General features: G+C 41.3%; 1 protein-coding gene across 4 annotated transcripts; it reads right to left on the minus strand.

Moving 5' to 3' along the window:
• Nucleotides 1-1691: 1691 nt before the first annotated feature.
• TMEM254 (transmembrane protein 254) lies at nt 1692-8805 on the minus strand. Of its 4 annotated transcripts, none has more exons than XM_033433985.2 (4): nt 8561-8805; nt 7057-7116; nt 5700-5781; nt 1692-3433 (listed from the first exon to the last, which is right to left on the minus strand). In XM_033433985.2, exons 1-4 carry the CDS (start codon nt 8648-8650, stop codon nt 3348-3350), a joined length of 318 nt encoding a protein of 105 aa, XP_033289876.1. In that variant the 5' UTR covers nt 8651-8805; the 3' UTR covers nt 1692-3347. The 4 variants fall into 4 exon arrangements, with proteins under 4 accessions (XP_033289876.1, XP_004273079.1, XP_033289875.1 ...); XM_004273031.3 differs by lacking the exon at nt 5700-5781 and adding an exon at nt 7303-7406 and having other exon boundaries at nt 8561-8743; XM_033433984.2 differs by lacking the exon at nt 8561-8805 and adding an exon at nt 8173-8541.
• Nucleotides 8806-22783: the final 13978 nt, after the last annotated feature.

Genomic DNA, 22783 nt, shown 5'->3' on the forward strand with positions numbered 1-22783 from the left:
TGCGCATGGCCTTTCTCTAGTTGCGGCGAGCGGGGGCTACTCTTTGTTGCAGTGAGCGGGCTTCTCACTGCAGTGGCTTCTCTTGTTGCGGAGCACAGGCTCTAGGTGCACGGGCTTCAGTAGTTCTGGCACGTGGGCTTCAGTAGTTGTGGTTCACCGGCTCTAGAGCTCAGGCTCAGTTGTTTTGGCACATGGGCTTAGTTGCTCCGTGGCATGTGGGATCTTCCCAGACCAGGGCTTGAACCCGTGTCCCCTGCATTGGCAGGAGGATTCTTAACCACTGTGCCACCAGGGAAGTCCCTTAAGAGCCATCTGAAAATGTTTGTGGATAGAATTGCAAATACAGTATTTTGGATAGGATTTTCAAGTGTCCACCATGGAATCAGACTATAGATCTTCATAAAGAGAAATGTGAAATGATAAGTACACACTCTCATTGTCCAACGTTGAGAAAAAAGGAACCATAATTTTCAATTCGATGTGGACAAGGAGCCTTGCAGAGAGAAGGGTCTCATAGACTTACAAATATATTACTCAGGCGCCCTAGATTCTTTTTTGTCTGTGCTGATAAGAAGGAAAGGAAAAATGATATTTACAACCCAGGCTGCTCAACTAAGAGATTTAGTTAACAAGGTTCCAGCAAGGGCCCTGAGCAACAATAACAATGTGATTGCATTCCGTGCTCTAACCTTAAAGGCAGGTTCTCCAACGTTTCTTTGGCGTTTTCAGGCCCTCCATGTAAATACATACAGGCTCCCAGATGGCAAGTTGTTTTGCTACAGAACCTCTTTACACATCTAGAGTATAGCCTCTTAAACTCAAGACTTGTTTTAAAACCATGGCTTATAAAACGTTTGGAGTTGGATTGCAATGGACTCATAAACATGTTGAATGTAGGAAATAGTGTTAGTTTATAAATCTGGCCTGTTTTTAGGTTGTGAGGTCATTAGTTTTCTGTTTTTGTTCCCGCCACTGGGGCTTGCTTTTTTGTCCTTCCAAACTATACTTGCCCTTGATATATCTGGGGTTTTAGTCTGTTTGCCCTCCATGGTTGTTTCCAACAAGATGCCTCTGGCCTTTTCTCATCCAAACTCAACATAGATGTTTCCCCTGTATCACCACTGTGACTGCAACACAAAGCTGTCTCTTTTTGGTTTTTGCTTTAGACTTACTTCTAGGCTCCTGGACTGCGGGGGAGGAAGAGGCAGAACATGAGATCCAGTTAGTCTGGCCTCTGTGTGTTACCTCACCTCCATGGGATGCAGCTTATGGGCCTATAAAATGAATGACCTGCACTGTTTGCTAAGATCTTTTTTTGCTCTAGGCCATGATAATACCCCAAATGAGATAACAGCATTTTATACTTTCGGCATTTAAAAAAAATCAGAGTACTCCTTTCACTTGCTGCAGACTACATCAAACACTGAATGAAATGTAGTGGAAACGGGGCCAATCCTGCAATGAAAGGAGATGCTTATGTCCACCCACAACTTGGTGTACGTGGAGGAGTTAAGTGGACTATAGACAGCTCTAGCAACGTAAGAAAGACCGTATGTCCTACAACTAGGGCATTCTGCATTTCTTTATCAGTGAAAAAAAAATCCCTGCTACAAAGTTCCAGAATAGAGTCTTTTTGAGAAAGAGTAGAATCCAATGTGTGACAATACTATCAAAACTGACCAAAAAAAGCATTTGATTGGAGACACAATTCACAACATTTTATTCAAGTTACTACATTTCATTCAGTAATCTGCCATATTATGCTTGGCACCATTAACAATAACCCCTTAATCACAAGAGAAACAGAGGGAAAGACTGGGATTTATGTGCAGAAGTTGATTTCCACCAAAACCAATTCATAGTCCATCATCTTTCATGGTTGTGTTTTTACTTGAGGCCTCTTTTTTGGGGGAAGGGGGGCTGTTTCTCCTAAGTGTTTGCTTAAAACAAATAACATGACCTACTGTGTCATGGAAGGAAAATAAGGTCTAGTCCCTAGTGAACAAGCAGGGGGTCCTCCAGGAAAGGAGCCCTAAAGGCTCCTTGAGGTGAGTCAGTAACCCTCCTGCCCCAACCAGTCAGTAGTTAAGTTATAACCAGGTGAATGAGAGAGGTAGTAACTAGTTGGAGAACCCATAGTGTAGACTCTCTAGAACAGGAATGGCTGAGTGAGTCAGAACTGGAGGGAGACATCTGCAGTGTCTGGAAAAAGTGACCAAGAATAGGAAAGTGTGAAAAAGGTACGGGTTTCCCACCAGGGAACCCACAGAAACATGGCGGTACCAGTCAAGGGCAGTCCTGAGCTTTTCTCTGATGCAAGGGTACACTGAACGTGTTCTGCAGTTTTCAGATAAAAACTGGAATGATGCTAAACAAGTGCAAAGTGAAATCAGAGTTTCCCTCCTTTGTTCGGTAAACACTGAGAGAACACCTGTGTGTGAGGCAATGGGACAGGTGCTAGAGGAAAAGACGAAGCTGTCTTAAGATGTGGTCCTGACTTGAAGGTGGACATCAGATCCTGCACGTACAGAGCACTATACGTTGGAGGGTCCGAGTGGAGGGAAGCATCACTTCTGGCTGGCAGCAGCAGAGAAAGCATTCCCCAGTCGTTCCTTCTTGGTTCCCAGGATGTCCTCTGTGCCTGTGTCACCTCTTGGCCCGCCCCATTCCAGGCACTTGCTTGTCTTCCTCATCTTTCTCCATAATCTGAAATGGAAGCCTGAAAGGAGAAGATCCCGCCTCACAGGTGTCTAACAAATGTGGGTGGAACTGATGTGTTATGGAAGTGTCACTCTATTTTGGTCCAGGTGGGTGGAAAAAAAATTGGGGGAAAGGAGAGCTGATAAGATGGTGGTGGTAAGGGTAAGGTGTTTTAATCAGAAGGTAGGAGCAAAGATATCCCAACAAGCAAACTTAGTATGTGGCTTAAACCAGGTGACAGGGAGAATGCCAACACAGCCAAGGACCGCAAGAAGGTAGCTGGAAGCCCTCTGCCAAATAGGATAGTCTGCAGAACTGGGAAGCTAAAATCTTTTCCTACTACCTACTCAAGTTTAACCAGAGCAGATGAAGAAAACAGTGAATAACTAGAGGGTCGTAACTTTCTAGAAAGATCAAGTAAACACAGCACCCCCCAAAAAAGGTGAGGCTGAATGTCAGTGTGGAGAAAGCTTTTGAACATCTTTTTTATCTCCTAGGAACTTTATATGCTATATTTTCTCTCTTTTTTAAAATTGAAGTATAGTTGGTTTACAATATTATATTAGTTTCAAGTGTACAAAACAGTGATTCAGTTTTTTTTGGATATCTTTTTTAAGTTTGTTTATGGCGTCTCGGTCTGTAATCAATCAAGTAATAGAGAGATGCCATCCCAAAAAGGAACGTCTGCAGGAACCAGAGGAGTTGAGTCCAACTATTCGTGATGCCTTTAGACCTAAAAAAAGAGAAAAATTTATCCACCAGAATTTTAATGTTATTGTCTTCTAGTTTTTTAAAAACGTATTCCTTCTATCTATTTTCATGGGGCTTATGTTGCGCTCTCCTCCAGCTTACTAACTTGAATGCTTAGTTCATTGATTTTCGTTTTTCTTGTGCATTTAGAATGGTACACTCTTCCCTGGGAAGCAATCTGGCTACTGCCTAGGGCATGGTATTAGGAAACTGTTTCTCACGTGATTTTGATGAGCATATAGGGTTAGAAAGCACTGGGATGGCTTCAAAGCAAGTGTTTTGGACCAGATGTAAATCTAGCTTGGCCAACTACCAGCTTGACCTTGGGCAAATCACTCTCTCTCAGAATCAGTTTTTTCGTCTGAAAAATAGGAATAATGGTATTTATCTCACCAAGTTTTGAGATGATTTTTGAGATAAGTTATCCAAAGTGATTAGTAAAGGGCCTGGCACATGGTAATAATAAACACCTGTTTATACAGCCATTCAAACGAAACTGCTGAACACCAAGCTCAAAAGAAAATGGCCCAGATGAAGGGAATGGTTTGCTACAGTCTCATCTGTATATAAATAAGTCTCACGTGGATGCCTTTTAATTTAAAACAAAATTTTAAAAAATATATGTAAAAATATATAATTTTCTACACTAACAGATTAAAGGAGAAAAATTACACGATCATCTTAATAAATGCAGAAAAAGCATTTGATAAATTTCAACATCCATTCTCAATACAAGTTCTCAGAAAACTTAGAAGGAGAAGGGAACTTCTTTATTCTGACAGAGAAGGTCTATACAACTCTAGAGAAAACACGAGGCAGAATGCTGAAAGCTTTCCCTTTGATTAGGAACAAGGCCAGGATGCCTACTGTCACCACTTTTGGTTGACACTGGACTGGACGTACTAGCCAGTGCAACGAGGGAAAAAACATAAATAAAAGGTATACGGAATTGAAAGGAAGAAATAAAACTGTCTTTATTTCCAGAGACAATTGTGTACCTAGAAAAAATGGATCTTTTAAATTATTAATGATGAACTATTAGATGAACAGATGAACTATTAGAACTAAAAAATGAATGTATCAAGGTCACTGGGTGTGAGGTCAGTGGAATCAACTATCTTCATACATTCTACCACCAAACAATAGAAAAATGAAATATATATGAAAGTGAGCCAGGATGTACAAGAAATTCACGTTACGCAGCATTATTTATAATAGTCAAAAAAAAAAAAAACCCCAAAAACTAGAGGCTTAAAAGTCTGTCAGAAGGAGGATTTGTTAAATACATTAAGGCACATCTATATAATAGAATACTATGTACTAATGAAATGAGGTAAATTTATAGGTATAGACACAGGAAAACAGGCATATATGACAATAGAAAAAAGTTATACAAGAGTTTATATCTACATGTATATAGATATGGTGGCTATAAAGTCGAATGTTCAGTCAAGTCTTATGTCTGATTAAATGGAATTCATCAATTTCTTTTTATTGCTGGATAGTGGGATGTGGGGTAGGGCTTCCAATTGTTCTACATGTCTTCATGATTCTTTCACTTAAATGTATTCGTTCATAAGTCAAAAGGAATATTCATTCTGGTTTACAGTCACCAATGATACACTGCAACACGTTAGGCCATAAAGAAATGACTTCAGGAATGTGAGAATAGTGCCCTAACCTCTCTATGCCTCTTCTCCCACTGCCTATCAAAGAACTTGAGAGCAGGATGTTCAGTTTGAGTCTTTTCGTTTTCATTAGAAGCTCCAAATGACGATAACAAAATAGGTGTAAAGTACTCCAACACTATAATGTGGAGGGCTGGACCACACACCTCCGAGCTAAGCTCTCACTGACAGCCTGAAGAGGCCGTTACAAGGAGGTATTAGTGCTGCGGCACTTCCTATCCCAAGTCAGCCCAAAGAACAGCTTCAATGGAACCACTCAGCCTGGCAAGAGTCCCCAGTAATTTGAGGGAGGCTTAATATCTAACTCAGACGTTTAACTACTGGTACATGGCTGCCCAGGGAACTGCACGCACTTGCAGATTTATCCTGCTGGACGGATAAGGAAGCTGTCATCGTGAGTCTTACAGGTCTTGTGGAAGGGCACTGGCATGGGTGAGCTTAAAAGCAACCCCGCCCCAGAGGCCTAACTAAAGGGTAGAAGAGATCTCAATAAAAGGGAAACTGCCCCCCACCACGACCCCCATTACATATCCTAAGGGAAAACTGCAGTGACATACTGACTGAGGTCTGAAGGAACCATCGAGGGAACTGCAGAAGGGAGATCCCTAGTGATGGGCGGTTTCTCAAAACTCCACCAAGGCTCCTTTGGAGAGAAAGAGTCAACAATGGGTATGCAACCACCACAGCACCCAGCTGCCTGATCACGAGGCAGACTGTGCTCTGCTTCCGCTAACTACTCCCAGCACCCCAAGGGGCCACAGGCAGCTGTCGCTAGTGAACAGGGAACAAAGCTGGAATGAGAGGGAAGACATCAACTACCCCCTCTTCCCCCCAGCAGGCTGCTGAGCCCCAGCTGGAGGAGAACAGATGTTCTGAATTAGATAAAAGTTCATAGTTTAATGAATAGACTGGACTTGACCAGATAATATGAGATAGTGACTGGAAAATCTATGGACCTGCTTCAGATTTCGTCCAGGGCTAGGGTGGGAGACAGACAGTAATCCTTGGGGGAGTGGAGACGGGCGAAAAAATAAAGCTGCTTTCTCCTCCTCTCCTACAAAGTCCAGCTTGTTTAATAAACCAGAAGGTGGAGGAACATAATCTATTTAAATCAGTTAGCACTTGTCTGGCATAGTGTGTACCCAAGAAGTATTCATTACTTTTATTATTAAAACAATAAAGTATCTTATTTTCCACTTTTAGAAGTAATACCACAAAAACAGAGGTGGTAATTAATCTTGACCAGAATCAATCAATTGCAAAGCAATCTGGCATTACTATAACCATCTCTTTCATTACACCATACTTTCTGTGTGCTTACATAAAGTCTAAATGTAAAGAAAAGCTTTTTCAGTTCTCTCACATTGTATTATCCTGCACTGGCAACTGTAGAGTAGGGTCTAGTCGCAGGACTTTTAGCCTGCAGTGCATCCCAGAATCACCTACAGACCTTGAAACAATAACATGTTCCTACCTCTGAAGCAAGGCTACTACATTAGGATCTCTGGGCCTGGAAACCAGAGAAGTGAATGTTGAGAAAGCTCCTCAGGTGATTCAGTGGTGAAACTAGGCTGAGAATCATTGGGCTAGGTCAATACAGCTCTTTTTCAAACTAGAAGGCAGCCTCCTAATCTTTTCTTCTAGTTGGGGCTATACAGAGACTTTTGAAAAAAAGAAGAAAAATCATCTAAATTAAATGACTAAATAATTGACTCATTAACACAAATGAATCCATTCATTAACTATTTACTGAGTACTCCCTCCGGGTACTGAGAGAGGCTCAGTATTCGGTGTGGGGATTCAACTCTACCTGAGAGTGTTCTCGGCCTACAAGCGCATGAATTATTTAAATGTGGCTACTCTCAACTTATATTAGATACCAAGAGAAAAGCGACAAAGACCTATTAAAAACACTTACTTGCACAATACAATGGCATACAAGGACTCTCCCACGTGAATCAGCCACGCAAGCCAATACCTGAAACAAAAGTCAGCCTAGTTTAAGGTGATGGTTCTCTGCTGATGAAATCTAACACAGAAACCCCCAAGAGAAAGGTGCTTTCATGTGAACAAGCACCACTCTTAGAAGGCAACCAGGGGCCTTCCAGGTCTACGGGGACATGGAGCTGCAGGGTCCACACCCCATTTCTGCAGCTCTCCTTACCAGCTGTGCAGGAGGGTGTGATGATGCTCCAGCAAGTACTGAGTGAAGGGGCCCAGCGGCCCGAGGCTCTGATACGGAATAGCCTCAGGCCAGAAGATCACCCACTGAAAGAGAACCGGAAGCACAGAATGCTTATTAGGTCACTTAAATCTATCTTTAACCGAGGCTATTAAATACTCCCGATTCTATAAGAACAAGTAACAGACCAAAGAAACTCTGAACTAAGTCATCTGGGCTTCCATTCTTTACTTCTATTTTCTGAAAGCGATTCTAGTGGGAGATTTAGGCTGAGGAAACTCTGTGGTTATCAGATTTAGTGCCCAGGTTGGCTGACTTCTGTTATTAATGACTTACACAATTCAGTCCTCAACCTACTTTTCTGGGTATCTTTCCTGTATCCTTTAAATGAATTCTGTCTGCCAAACAAAAGTCGCTGCTCCTCTCAGTAGAGATTCTCTGTCTTCATGATTCCACATCTTTGTCGTAACATGTATATCCTCTCTAACTCTTCTTACCCATTAAATTCTACCCATCCTTGAGGTTTATCCCCATTTTCCAAGCAATTCCAACTGCCTCAAACATTCTGCTTTGGAAGCCCTATACTGACTTGGCAGGCCTAGAACTGTCCGTCAACTTGACCTCCTTCTTCTTGAGTTCTATTCAAACCTGGCTAAGCCCTACTAACCGTGGGGACGCAAACACAGGTACATTTTCAAGCAGAAAGCTCGCAAGCCCACCGACCTTCCGCTTACGCCAATAACCTAGGCAAGCGCCAGGCGCGCAAGCGCAAGACCCCGCCCCCTCAACAGCGCCCCTCGCCCTACGGGAGCCTGGCGGGCCAAAACAGATGCACCCCGCCCTACACCTTACCCCGAAATATCCCAGCCCCAGGACCGTGACCAGCGAGGGCAGCGGTTTGGCTGTACGGAAATAGGAGGTAGCAGCCCCGCCGGCATTCGACTTCGCCACCACCATCTTGAAAGATCTAGACACCGAGTCATGGGGTGGGGAGTATTCCCTGCCTTCATATAGGGAAAGCGTGGGCAACCGGTTTCTCAAGATCTCAACACAGGCGGAAGGCGCGGGCAGACGGGTGCGCCTGCGTCTTCTTCCCGGGTCTAGTCCCCTGGCTTAGAGCGCTCGAGAGCCGCGATTGCGCCTGCGCGACCTCTCCGTGTCGTACGTAGGTGCGGATCTTGTGGCTCAAGGCAGCACTCTGTCCCCTCGCATGGCCTTGCCCGGGGCCCGCTGCCCTTACCGTGTAATAGCCAAAGGAGAGGGTGATGACAGTGACCCAGAACAGACTGCTCCTCTGGAAGTACGTCTCATCTCCTCCTGCCTTCCCCATCGCTGCAGCACGTCCCAGGGAATGCCGAGCAGGTCACCTCTGCTCTGCAGGAAGGCAAGGATGGGGGCGGGGCCATGGCAAACACTCCTCCCTCCTCTCACCTACCTCCCCAGAGGGAGAAGAGTCAGTGGGCCTGAAGCTGAAAACGAGTCTCCATCGGCTCTGGCCTGGTGGGCTGGGGAGACCCCTCTCTGAGTGTCACTTTCTGGGGCTTAAGATAATGCTGTTGGAATAGATGGTGCTTTATGCTCTTAATGACTATGGATCTAATTTTTGAACTTCAGCTCTGCTGTGCTCTGTGGGAAATGTAAAAAAAATTAATAAATAGAAAGTGCAATTAAATAGACTTGGGCTACTGGAAGGGGGAACTCTCACACTCTGTGACGTTAGCAGAGGCTGATAGGGAGAAGACCTGTCTTCTTTCCTGGCAACGACTCAGCCAAAGAAAACCCGTGGACTCTTTGTTTTTTATAGCCTTCCCAACTTCCTTTTCTTCTTACAAGTGTTGTAAGAAGAACAACAATGTCCCTGGGGGGCGACACACGACTTGTGCTGTGGCTCACTGTGGTTGCAGACCCTAAAGTGTAATTCTTTGCTTATCGCAGAATAAACCCATCTTTCCTGGAGAAGTATTTGGCAGTCTGTTTCAGGTCAATAGAAATAATGCTCTTTCTCTTCATTAGTAAAGATGTATGGACCGATGTGGCACAGCACTTACAAGAAGGGGCTGTGGAACAGATACCTGGGTTTACTTTTACCTCCTGGCTCTGCCAGTAACATTTCGTGTAAGCTAACACTAGTTACATTACCCATCTGTGTCTTAATTTCTCTATCTGTAAAGTGGGGATACATGGGTTCCTACCTCAGAGGTTTTGGGTGGATTACATGAGTTAGTACTTGTAATAAAACTGCTGTAAAGCAAAGAATGTTGCCCACCATCCAGTTGTACAAGGAGCAAGTCATTAGCCACTGCAGTTGCTGACCTACAGGACACCCTGAAAGGAATTCAGGATGAAGAATAGCATGACGTGCTCAGTGCTTTGGGAGAACAGGCAAAACAGGCCCTTAGATGGTTAGATATATTTCAGGAAAAAATTTTTATGAACTCAGATTCTTGCATTTTCCCATACTTAGAAAAGCACTACAATCATTAACTGAGATATCTGTTCCTCTTGACTAGCAGTAACTTTCTACTGAGATGTGTGCTTGATTGCATGTGCTCATTACCCAAAATCATATATATGCTGGCCTCTCCCCCCACCTCCTCAGAGCTATCTGAGAGGCTGTCTCTTGGTCTGTAGTCCCCAGTAAGGCACTGTGTAAACTCAACTCGTAGCTCTTAGATTGTGCAGTTTTCTTTCAGTCAATAGCACTCACAAAAGTGTCCGGCCCATAGTGCTTTATAAGTTTTGATTATTAATATTACTGAGCCTTTGGCGTATTTGCCAGGCCCCTGTGCTAAGTGCTGTATCATCAATGCGAGGTGGGAGGCACATCAAGCCAAAGTGTTCTGATGAGACTTCAGGAGAGAAAGGGCTTTAAAAGCTATTGTGAAAGCAATAGCTGATATTTATTGAGCACTTACTATGTTCCAGGCATTGTTTTAGAAATATTAGCTCACTTAATTCTCAAAACAGCTCTATGCTATAGACTATTGTCCTTCATTTGAAAGACAGGAAATAGCACAGAGAGGTACCCGAAGTCATGTAAATGGGTAGGTATACTGGAAGTCAAGTGGTAGCTGAGTGTTCCAGCACTCTTAAGGACCATGCTTTATATAACCTATGGGATATTTCCAGAACTTTTTCAGTTGACATGGAAACAGCCAAAGTTGTTTCCTCATTTTTTTCATGACTGTATTTGGCTATGTTTTAAAGAATGGTTTCCAGAATGTGTGACACAGTCCATTTCCCAGATAAACCACAGTGCCTGTCAGTATCAGGTTTACCGGGGCTCAACAGCTTTGCTTACTTCTAATCTTTCTTCATCACATCACCCTCTTGGTTCTCCTCCCTCTCTGAATACCTCTATTTTCTCAGCTTTGCTTTTACTGCTTGTCCCCTACATAGAGGTGTTTCTTATTATCTTCTCTGTGTTTACAGTCTTTTTGAACTTTAATTTTCACCTCCGGATGACTCCAAAACAATCTCTCCAGTCTCAGCCTCTCTCCAGTTGCCAGCCGGTCACCTTTACTAGGTACAGCACCACACCTTAAAGACAAGAAGTTCACTATTATCCACAGAGTCAGTCCTCGCCAAGACTCCCCTATTTACATTAATATCATCTTCATTCTTCCAGGCACCCAGGCTCTTCCCTTTGGCTGCCCTCATATCTAGTCATCTGTCAAGGGTTCTGTTGATTAAGTAACATGATATCTCATCTTTCTGGATTAAACTGAAGCCAGGTCCCCCTAAAATCAAGTTACCTTGCTGAATTTACGATTTTTTATTTTTGAAATTTTTATTGAAATATAGTTGAGTTACAATGTTGTTTCAGGCGTACAGCAAAGTGATTCAGTTATACATATATATTCTTTTTTAGATTCTTTTCCATTATAGGTTATTACAAGATACTGAATTGAATTTATGATTAATCGCTCTATCCAAAACTTTATTTCTTTTCTTTGTCCCATCTGACCATTAATCTAATGAACTAACTAACTGAACACTGATCAACCAGAGTCAGGTGACTAAAATTGCTGTTGTAGATATCACCCTTAACGTACAAACTCAGGTTGTTTCTCCAGGATAAGATAAGCTAATAGACCCCAGAGCCATGGACCACTTGCCTGAGAATCATAAGCCAGGGACATCCTGATTCCCCAAACTATGATTAAGAAATGTCACAGAAATATCACAGAATGATGATTAATCCCAGCCTTTCTGTTCTTCCCCTTTAAAAAACCCGTCACTCAAAGACCAAGTTGGAGTGGTTCTGAGACTTGTAATAAATCCTGACTTTGCTGCAAACACCTGCAGCCAGAGTTTGGCTTTCTATGCCACAGGCACGTGAGCCATTGCTGGTTACAAAACCACGGTTTAATTTTTACTGCCTCCCTGGGTCATCCCAATTGAGGTATGTTCTACCACTTCAATAATCTCTTTTTCAAATTTGTCCTACAAGTGACAGGGTAATCTTCCACAAGTATAGTTCTTCTTTTTTTTTTTTTTAATAAATTTATTTATTTATTTATTTTTGGCTGCATTGGGTCTTCGTTGCTGCATGCGGGCTTTCTCTAGTTGCGGCAAGCGGGGGCTACTCTTTGTTGTGGTGCACGGATTTCTCATTACGGTGGCTTCTCTTGTTTTGGAGCATGGGCTCTAGGTGAGCAGGCTTCAGTAGTTGTGGCGCTTGGGCTCAGTAGTTGTGGCTCATGGGCTCTAGAGCACAGGCTCAGTAGTTGTGGCGCACGGGCTTCATTGCTCCATGGCATGTGGGATCTTCCTAGACCAGGGTTCGAACCTGTATCCCCTGCATTGGCAGGCAGATTGTTAACCACTGCATCACCAGGGGAATCCCCACAAGTACAGTTCTGATCAAGCCTTTACCTTACCAAAACTTTTCAAGAAATTCCCTAATTTTAAGCTATTTTTGTTTAGTATTTCTCTTCAGGTGTTAAATCTGCAGTGAGGAAGTTATTGGAAAATAACTCATGTTAGAATAAAAGTTGTTGAAGACGCAAAATGGCTTGGATCAGAGGACTATTGGAAGCTAGGTTTCATATCTTCCACCACTTTTCTCTGAGCCCAGCAAGTTACTTAGTGTCCTGTGCCTCCTTTTACTATGAAAGGGAAGAGCAGTACAGCCCATGACCAAAGGGTCTTAGCATTAACCCGTCACGCACACATAAGGAATCCAGAAGAAGGAGTCAGAAGATCTTTACTCAGACATGAGTATTTTATGTCAATCTATAAGAAACCCACAGTCAACTGGAGATGTCAGCTGGAGATTCAGAAGGGATTTCTCTCTTGTATTTAACTCACCCGCTCCCCACGTAACAGGAGTAGCTAATTTCTTTATCCTCCAGGTATCCTAGACCTCCATCCCCTACGGGTTGGCAGAGAAATCTTTCACCCCTTTACGTTTTATCTCTCTCTCTCTCCCCTTTGGGTGGATTAATGACCTAAACATTGAAAACAATAAAGAAAATATGAGAGAAGAATTTTACAACCTTAGAGAATGGGGAAAGAGACTTCTTAGCAAGATATTAAAATTATACACTGTAGAGGGAAAGAAAAAAGTTAACTGCTTCTCAATTTAACACTTCATTCCTTATTTAGAGTTTATAATTAAAAAGTTATTTGTTTTACTCTCTTATGTGTCACTTACATCTGGTTCCTTGATAACCTCTGAAGTAGTGTTCAGCATTCCCTGCCAGATCCTAGAAAGATCTCGAAGGTTAAAAATGTAATGGAATTTTGCAGGGGTGGGAGCATTTGAATCTTAGTCATCTGCCATAGTCGGAGTGTCAAGGGAACCAATTTCGTCACTGAATCGCTCACTTCTTCTGAGAAGCCCCTTTGGGTACAGTAGTATCCTATCCCAATCACACCTGAAAGGGGAAAAAAGTCATAACATTTTGAGTGACAGTTCAAATCACCTAAATGAAAATGAAAAATATTATAATGTAGAGTACAAATATAATTAAACATTTTAATAGTTAACCACATATTAAAGAAATTTCTATTAAAAAATAAAATAAAACTTCATTCTTTTGAAAGGCACAATAAATAAAGTTGAAAGACCTGGAAGAAGGAGTTCTTCAATATATATAATAGACAAATAAGTAAAAGACATGAATTGGAAATCCTTAAAAAGGAAACTTGAATAGCCGAGGAACATGAAAAGGTGTTCAACCTTAAGGGCAATTTGGGATGTGCAAAATAAAGCAAAAATAAGATACATTTTTCCCCCATTAGATTGGCCTACTAGGTATGAAGACACACGATGATGAACTATAATAATTAAAAACATTTGGTATTCGACATGCGAATCAAATAAACCAACGGAAAATGATACTCCAGAGACAGATCTGATATATACCCAAGCATTTATTTTATGATAAAGATAATGTGCAGGCAGAAAAATATTCTCTTCTTCCCTTCTAGGTTTTTTGGCTGATCTAATAATTAAACTGATTTAAAACAGATTGTCACCCATATCAGCCCCTGAGAGCTAAAGGATCCTTGCCTTGATTTATCTCTGTGTTTGTTTCAAAAGCACCTGGTATTTGAGCGAGATGTTTTGCAGCTGTGCTTAGAGATATGTAGTGGTCAACCACCCTGAACTGGCTCTGACTTGACCACAGGAACATACCTGCATAGATGAGACCTGGAGGTGTCCGGAAAGTTACCTTTGCTTCATTACCATGCTAAGATCTCTGCCCCAAGCGGGAGATCTGTACTCTGCTAGGCACAATTCATGCATTGTGCAAAGAAGCATGGAAGACTGCGCATGCTCCAGCTGCCCCAGGCTGGCTCTGGAAATCTCTACCCCTTTCCTAGAGCCTTGATGATATGCCTGCCTCCTACCCCTTAAAATTCCCTCCCTCCCTTCAGAGAGAAGGTGTTTTGAGAACATGAGCTCTCTCTTCTCCATTCCTTGATCAATGAATAAAATTTCTCTTCTGCTATTCAGAAACTGGTTTTGTTTGATTGGCCTTTGTGACTCTGGGCAAAGAAAGAACCCACTGAGGGGTCACTGACCTGTTGAGGATTGGTAACAAGATTAACAGGATAAAAAAGCAAACAAAATTATACAAGTCTCCATACAGATTTGAAAACTCAAAGGTTAGTCAGGTCATTGAAACTCATGTAACATCCTGACATGAGGAAAGGGGCAGGGGTTTGGGGATACAATGGTGAGGAAGGCCATTCACAGGAAGGCAGAGGAGATGTTTGGAAAACCAAGGTTGCCCTGTTACACAAATAAGTTTCCTGGTAAAAAGATATCTCTGGTAATAGCTCTCTTTCTGGTACAGTCCGCCTTGCCAGTGTAAATTTAGGCAGTTGAGGGAGAGGAAAAGAACTTTTCCTGAATCTTTGGAAATTTGATTGCCTTTAGCAGAAAATAATCCTTGTGCCAAGGTGGCAGATTTTGGGGTGACAAATTCTGCTCCCCTTCAGCAACATTTCAAATTAAGGAGGAACAAATAAACTATTGATTGGTTATCTATTTGGGAAAAAATATTTTAAACTCCACCCCCCCAATACAAATATACAAATAATGCAGTATCACAAGGTACAGAGATAATAGTACCCCTAGGCAAGTTCTGATGATATGGCTGTAGGGTAGAATGAGCATGTGCTGATATAGGAAACCCCCTCACACTTTCCCAGGATCATGGGGAACAGAGGAGAGCAATATAAACAAATCTATGGAAATGTGAATAGAGTATTGTGTATCCAGAGAATTAGGAGCAGTTTGTTGTTGCAAGAAGGAACAATGTGAAATTGAATGAAGGAAGGTGAGGCTGGAAGGGCAGGTAGGGTCTGATCATGAATGGCATTAGGTGTCCAACTGAGGAGTTTTGACTTGATCCCTTAGCCAAGGTGAGTCAGTGATGATTTTTTTTAAATCAGTGGAGCAAAAATGTCTGGTGTACATTGGAGGTAAAATTTGAAGCAGGGAAAGCAGAGAAGGTGAAAGATTGATGGAGCAATACAAAGTGAATAGAGAAAAGTTTGCATCGCTCATTCGAATATTCAATAAACATTTGGTAGGCCCTGGAGATACACCTGTGAACAAGACAAGTGCAGTCCAGGCTTCAGGTTGGGCACAGTGTAGTTCTGATGACAGCAAATCAATAGGCATGTACTATAGGCAGCATAATTTAATGTTTTAGTACAACCATTTTGACCTTATGAGATCATGCATTCAAGGGTTGCAAACAGAAATGTCCTCATGACATTAATTTAAATGAATGAAGGAGGTAGAAGTAACCTAGTAGGGTGTGGTGAAACACTGGGGGAACCAGGGTGTGTTTGTCCTCACTTAAAAAATCTTCAAATTCAAGTAATGGTGATGGTTGATGATGATGATGGTGGTGGTTATAATGATTAGATTGTTTCTTCAGGATTTTGGCCTATAGGACACTGATTTTTTTATGTGCTTGGGAAGTGGTTAGTTTAGAGGTAGCGTAAAGTAAGAAATAAATGTTAGCTATTGTTCTTCTTTTGATTGTTCAGTGAACCATCTATTATTGGTTCTTCTATATGAGAAGTAGAAGCAAGCAAATGGCTAGAATTCAGTCTGAGAAAATCCAGTTCATTCAAAGGGCAATTTACATAAAATCATCTCAACAAGACCCAGTGTGCTCAGAGCCAATTTGCTGACCATCAGTTTGCCAAATTCACCATTTATGGAATGTGGCTGTAATCCTTCAATAGGGCCATTAGATAGCTCTGTCAGGCATGTTTATTTTTGGTCACAGATGAACTTTTCTGTTTATACTAATATTTTGTGAATCTTTTAACATGTCATTTCCTGTTTTGTTGACTTTTAGAATTTTTAAGGGATTTTAAAACCAATTTCTCAGATAGTACATTGTATTTGTTATTACGATTAGATATGGCTCTCACAAATCAAGGTGTGGACTTCCAGGGCTGGTTTGGGGGCTCCAATGGGGCCCTGGCCTGGCCTGTTCTCAGTTGACCCCTCTAGGCTTGTGGCCTTGTGATTAACCTTCCCAGACAGCCTCATGTCTGTGTGAATAATTTTACTCCTTTTTGTGCAATATTGCTGCACATGGCACACAGTTTGACAGAGATCAACTCACATCATGAATAACCAATATTTCAGAATAGGGTAAGGGGTGAGAGAAATTGAAATTGTCTGAAAATTTCCCTTTGATCACATACACTGAGAAAGAAAAGAAGTATTGCCTAGAGGCAAACGCAACATCCTTGTAAAAATAAAAACAGAAAAAAATGAATTTGCTTTTGGTTATTTTCTTCTAAAGTCACCTGGAGCTCTTCATAGCACTTGAAGCAGGTGTATAGGCCAGGAGGGCAGAGGGTATCTCAGTGCCTGGAAATGGCCTAGCCTGGTTGGAGCTAAGAGTTTGCAGGACACCACGGAGTCTCAGAGGTGAGGCTGAAACGGAAGTTGTGGCCAGGTCATGAAACTCCTTTTTAGGCATTCTAGAAAGTTCTGACATTTCCTTGCAAGTGATTATTGGGAGGTAAGTACTTTTAAAAGTTCCACCTGAATGTTGGTTTTCTGAGAGCAGAGACTGCATTTGTGCCGTTCACAGCTGTTATGCAGGACCTGGTATATGTTGGGCTCTTACTGTTATGAGGTGTTTTTTAAAAGTATAAAAGTCTCAGTGGATATCCCTTGAAGCCAAGGTTAATTTAGAGAATCTGAAGTAAGAGAGTTTAAGAATAAAAAAACAATGGCCAATAATGTTTGATGACTTAGTGGGGACGATTAACCATAAGCTTGGGCATCTGAGGCACTGATTGGTTGGCTTTTGCCAGCAACCTCTGAATAATGGAGTGGGAAGGGAGGCAGGATTGACTGGAATTGAGAAAAAAATGTAAAGCGAGGAAGTGAAGGTGTCTGGTAAAAATGGTTTTTGGAAGCAGCTTCATGGAGGAGGCCACCGAGTGTGAATTCAAGCTTCTGAGAGAAAAAATAAAACCCAAAAAACAAAAGTTGATCTGAACTTTGAATTATTGGGGGAAAAAAAGCCAGAGAAATCAGGTTAGGTCCACCTTATCTTGGTTTGCTCTGCTCTCTTGGTCTCCAAACTTCTTCAACACTTCCAGCCCCCAGAATATTCTCTTCAACTACCTCAAAGCACCTGGAACCGCACAAATGGACTGGTTGGGCTATCAATGCCTCTGACTCCAAACAGACGGCATAGGACCCAACTATAGTCATAACTCACTAATGTGACCGCCCAGGATTTCATCTGCCCATCAAGTCTGTTCCTCGTGCTTTTTCTTTATTTCGGTTGGTGAGTCACGATCTATTTTGGAATCAAATCAGAAACACGGGCTCTCCCTCCACCTGCATCTCAGCTATTAACTTGCTTATTTAAAAAAACCTTACTTTTATCTGCTTTATGGTCCTCTAGGAATTTTCCTCTTCTGAGAATCGATGGGTATAAATGCTATATATCTATATAGGGCCGCTATAAGATTTAAATAAGGTTATGTGTAAAAGATTTATTCTTTGGGCTTGCCACATAAATTTGTAGTGATTTATTTAAATAGAAAGGGGGACATGTGAATCCTTCTGAAGTCAGATGAATTAATCTGAAACAGCTGTCAAGCATATGTTTTTTTTTTTTTCCACACCTAGGGTATAAAATAACCTCCCACACATTTGGGAAGAAAACCCCAAAGGCCTGAAGTTTCCTCATCTGTAAAATGGAGGTTTTGGTTATCTCAAAGCGTTGTTTTAAGAATAAGATGAATTAGCAAATAATGTAGTGTCCATAATCCTTATTCATTATTAGTTTCTGGCCTCTCCGATCTGAGTATTCCTTAGTCAATGATATAATGATACAAAGCAATATGGATCATCTGTGAGCCTGACAAAACTTCTGTTCTCACATGGCCTGTAGCCTATAACATAGTCTATAACATAATAGGATGATGGTGACAAGTGTGAGGTCAGAGGTCACACTGCCTTGGTCAGAGGCTCACTTTGGTCTAAACCTCTTTGCCCCCAGTGTTCTCAAGTCTAACTGGGGATAAAATAATACATAGTTTATAAGGGTATTATGGGGATTAAATAAGAAAATTAGATCCAGCTGGTCATCAATGAATGGAAGCTGGGTTTTGAAAAGGTGGATTAGGCGGGGTTTTGAAAAGGTGGTTCCACTAAAGTGATTGAGAGGCGTGTCTGAGGCGGAGCCATGTCTGGGGCTGCATCTAAGGTTTATTTAAGCTGCGCACCTCAGGGGTGTATCGGTGCTGCTCCAGAGCTCATCACTTTTTCACTCCAAAAGACCCCGGACTAGAGATTCAATATGGATTCCAATGGTGAGTTTCTTTGGTGGGAGGCGGCCTACCTGGTGTACTAGTGTTTTGCAGGGGTCTGAGCTTTCATCTTTAAAAAAACATAGATTTATAGGCTGGGGACAGCTCACGTCACTGATGTAATTGTCTGTGGTTTCTGTACAGTGGAATTTGGCAGTAGGTCTTTCTGAGAGGCTCGGGGATTTAAAGATGAACTCTTTGTTACGTTAAAAGGGATTTCTTGTCAACTATAGCTCAAAACTGGAAAAAAAGAAAAAGTAGAACTAATCTAAATATTCAACAACATGGAGCTGGTTTAAAAAAGATTTCTGTATTTTAGATATATATATATGGAAGTATTTTTGAGTGAAATGATATGTCTGGGATTCACTTCAGAATAATGGGGGCGGGCGGTTGTTGAGGAGATGAGTGGAATGCGTGGGTGGATGAAGTGAAATTGGCCAGGTGTTGCTATATATCAGAGTTGAGTGATGTGGTCATCAGGTTAATTATTTTCATCAGCTCAGCAAAGTAGAAAAAGATCCAGGCCTCCCTAACTTGGTCTGAAATAATCCCAAAGCAGTCGACAAAGACTAAAGATTGCTTAATGGGAAAAATTACCCTGGAATTTCCAAATTAAAACTTCTTCATGAAGAGCTCCTCTTCACTTCGTGCAAGCAGCGATCCGGATTTGGAGTCTCTGTCTGCAGTGAGGGGACTGCCCAGTGAGAACAGCTCACAACCTGTAATAATACTCAGACACTTCAACTTGCTGGAGCGTGAAGATTAGATTAGTTACTATATGGGGACAAAAATCCAGACAGTGGTCAAGGAATGTCTCAAACACAAATAATGGTAATTTCCTCCCCATTCCTCATAAATGTTTCCTCAATGAAGACTAGGAAATGAGAATAGCATGGGGTGATAATCTGCACAAACTGGAGGTTAACCCTCCGGTTTGTGCAGAGATGTGGCAGGGAATGTTGTTAATCTCATCTGGGTTGAGCCCAATCCCACAATCAACAGGAAGCGTCAGAAGACAATTAGGGAGAGAAGCCCCAGTTTTGTAAAAATCCATCTCTTTGGGACAAACCTTTTCTGTCTTTTCGTGACCATAAGCATGTCATTTCACCCCTTGGAGACAGTGCCGGAAATTATTTGTTCTGAGTGTCATAATTCCTACGTAGGGTGGTAGTTATCATTTACCTCCTTTACCTTGGGACGTAACAGAAGTTGGAAGACAGTAAGTGCCTTGCCCAAGGTCATGAGCGGAAAGAGATGGAGGCTGGAGGTCAAATCTAACCTGCAGACCAGACGGGCAGTGTTCTGCTCTGCACCTCAGCTGAGGAAGAGCCTCAGCTGAGTAAGGGGGCCAGTTCCCCCTCGGCTCAATATAATATCTTTAGTTCACATGTTCTTTCCTTAAGTTTCTTGAAAATCCTGTGCTAACGTTGCCTTAATTTGTATGTTTTTTATAAATCCAATATTCTATATAAATACCCTTTTAAATTATTTTTTTTTCCTGGAAGCACTGAGGAATTTTTATCTTTACAGTCTAATAGTTTTTTTAGGATATGTCTTGGTGTTAATCATCCTGAGTTAATTTTCTTCAGTACACTTGATTTATTCAGTAGATTCAGGTCTTCTATTTCTGGAATATTTTCTTGGATTACTTTATTATGATAAAACACATTAACAAAATTTACCATCCAAACCGTTAAGTGTTCAGTTCAGTGGCATTAAGTATGTTCACAGTGTTGTGTTACCATCATCACCATCCATCTACAGAACTCTTCTTGAAAAACTGAAACTTTGCACTCATTAAACAATAACACCCCATTGTCCTCTTCCCTCAGCTCCTGGCAACCAACATTCTACTTTAGGTTTCTATAAATTTGATCACTCTAGATACCCCATGTAAGTTGAATCATACAGTATTTTCTTTTTGTGACCGGCTGATTTCACTTAGCATAATGTCCTCAAGGTTCGTCCGTGTTGTAGCATGTGTAACATTTTTTTCTTTTCCAGGCTGAATAATATTTCATTTTATGTATATACCACATTTTGTTTGTCCATTCATCCGTTTATGGACACTGGGGTTGCTTGGATCAATTGGCTATTGTGAATAATGCTGCTGTGAACATGGGTGTACAAATTTCTGTTCAAGTACCTGCTTTCACTTCTTTTGTGTATATGCCCCAAAGTGGAATTGCAAGATCATATCGTAATTTTATTTTTAATTTCTGAGAAACTGCCATACTGTTTTTATTAGTGGTTACACCTTTTTAGAGTCCCAATGACGGTGCACACGGGTTCTAATTTATCCATATCCTTGCCAACACTACAGTTCTTTTTTTTTTTGATAGTAGCCATCCTGAAGGGTGCAAGGTGGTATCTCATGATGGTTTTGATTTGCATTTTCCTAATAATTAGTAATATTAAACATCTTTTCATGTACTTAATAGCTATTTGTATATATTTTTTTGAGAAATATTTATTCAAGTCATTTGCCCATTTAAAAAATCAGGTTATTTGATTTAATGTTGTTGAGTTGCAGGAGCTTCATGTATTCTGAATGTTAACCCCTTATCAGATATGGAGATATTTTCTCCCATTCCTTAGGTTGCCTTTTCAATCTGTGGATTGTGTCTTTTGATGCACAGTTTTAAATTTTGATGTAGTCCAACTTATTTTTTCTCTTGTTGCCTGTGCTTTTGGTGTCTAAGAAATCATTGCCAAATCCGATGACATGAAGATTTTGCCCTGTTTTTCTTCTAGACATTTTATAGCTTTAGTTCTTACATTTACCTCTTTGATCCATTTTTGAGTTGATTTTGTATGTGATGTTAGTGTCTGACTTCATTCGTTTGCATGTGGATATCCAGTTTTCCCAGCACCATTTACTGAAAAGACTAATCTTTCTCCATTGAATGGTCTTGGCACCCTTGTCAAAAATTATTTGAACATACATGTGAGGGTTTATTTCTGGGCTATCTGTTCTGTTCCACTGGTCTATATGTCTGTTTTTTTTTGTTTGTTTTAATATTTATTTATTTAATTATTTATTTTTGGCTGTTTTGGGTCTTCGTTTCTGTGCGCGGGCTTTCTCCAGTTGTGGCGAGCGGGGGCCACTCTTCATCGCGGTGTGCGGGCCTCTCACTGTCGCGGCCTCTCCTGTTGTGGAGCACAAGCTCCAGACGCACAGGCTCAGTAGTTGTGGCTCATGGGCCTAGTTGCTCAGCGGCATGTGGGATCTTCCCAGACTAGGGCTCGAACCCGTGTCCCCTGCACTGGCAGGCAGATTCTCCACCACTGCGCCACCAGGGAAGCCCCTATATGTCTGTTTTTATGCCAGCACCACACTGTTGTGATCACTGTAGCTTTGTAGTAAGTTTTGAAATCAGAAAGTGTGAGATCTCCAAGTTCTTATTTTTCAAGGTTGTTTTGGCTACTCAGGGGCCCTTGAGATTCCAAATGAATTTTTCTTTATCTGTAAAAAAAAAAAAATCCCATTGGGATTTTAGTAGGGATTGCATCGACTCTGTAGATCACTTTGGGTATTATGGACCTCCTACCAGTATTAGTCTTCCAATCCACAAACACGTATATCTTTCTATTTGTGTCTTCTTTAATTTCCTTCAGCAATGTTTTGTAATTTCAGTGTATACCTCCTTGGTTAGATTTATTCATAATTTATTCTTTTGATGCTGTTGTAAATGAGATTTTTTTAAAATTTTGCTTTTGGGTTGTTCATTGTTAGTGTATAAAAATGCAAGTTATTTTTGTGCATTGAATTTTGTATCCTGCAATTTTGCTGAATTTGTTAATTAGATTTAACACTGTGTGTGACCTTTAGGTTTTTCTACATATGGGATCATGTCATCTGTGAACAGAGATAATTTTACTTCTTCCTTTCTGATGTGGATGCCTTTTTAATTTCTTTTTCTAACCTAATTGTTCTGGCTAGAACTTGCAGTACTATGTTGAATAGAAGTGAAAGCAGGCATGCTTGCCATGTTCCTGATCTTAGAGGAAAAGCTTTCAGTCTTTCACCGTTGAGTATTATGTTTGTTGTGGGTTTTTCACATATTGCTTTTATGTGGAGGTAGTTTCCTTCTATTCATAGTTTATTGAGTGTTTTTATGATGAATGGGTGTTGAAA

The sequence above is a fragment of the Orcinus orca genome, chromosome 14 (assembly GCF_937001465.1).
Source record: "Orcinus orca chromosome 14, mOrcOrc1.1, whole genome shotgun sequence".
In the NCBI taxonomy this organism is placed as follows: domain Eukaryota; kingdom Metazoa; phylum Chordata; class Mammalia; order Artiodactyla; family Delphinidae; genus Orcinus; species Orcinus orca.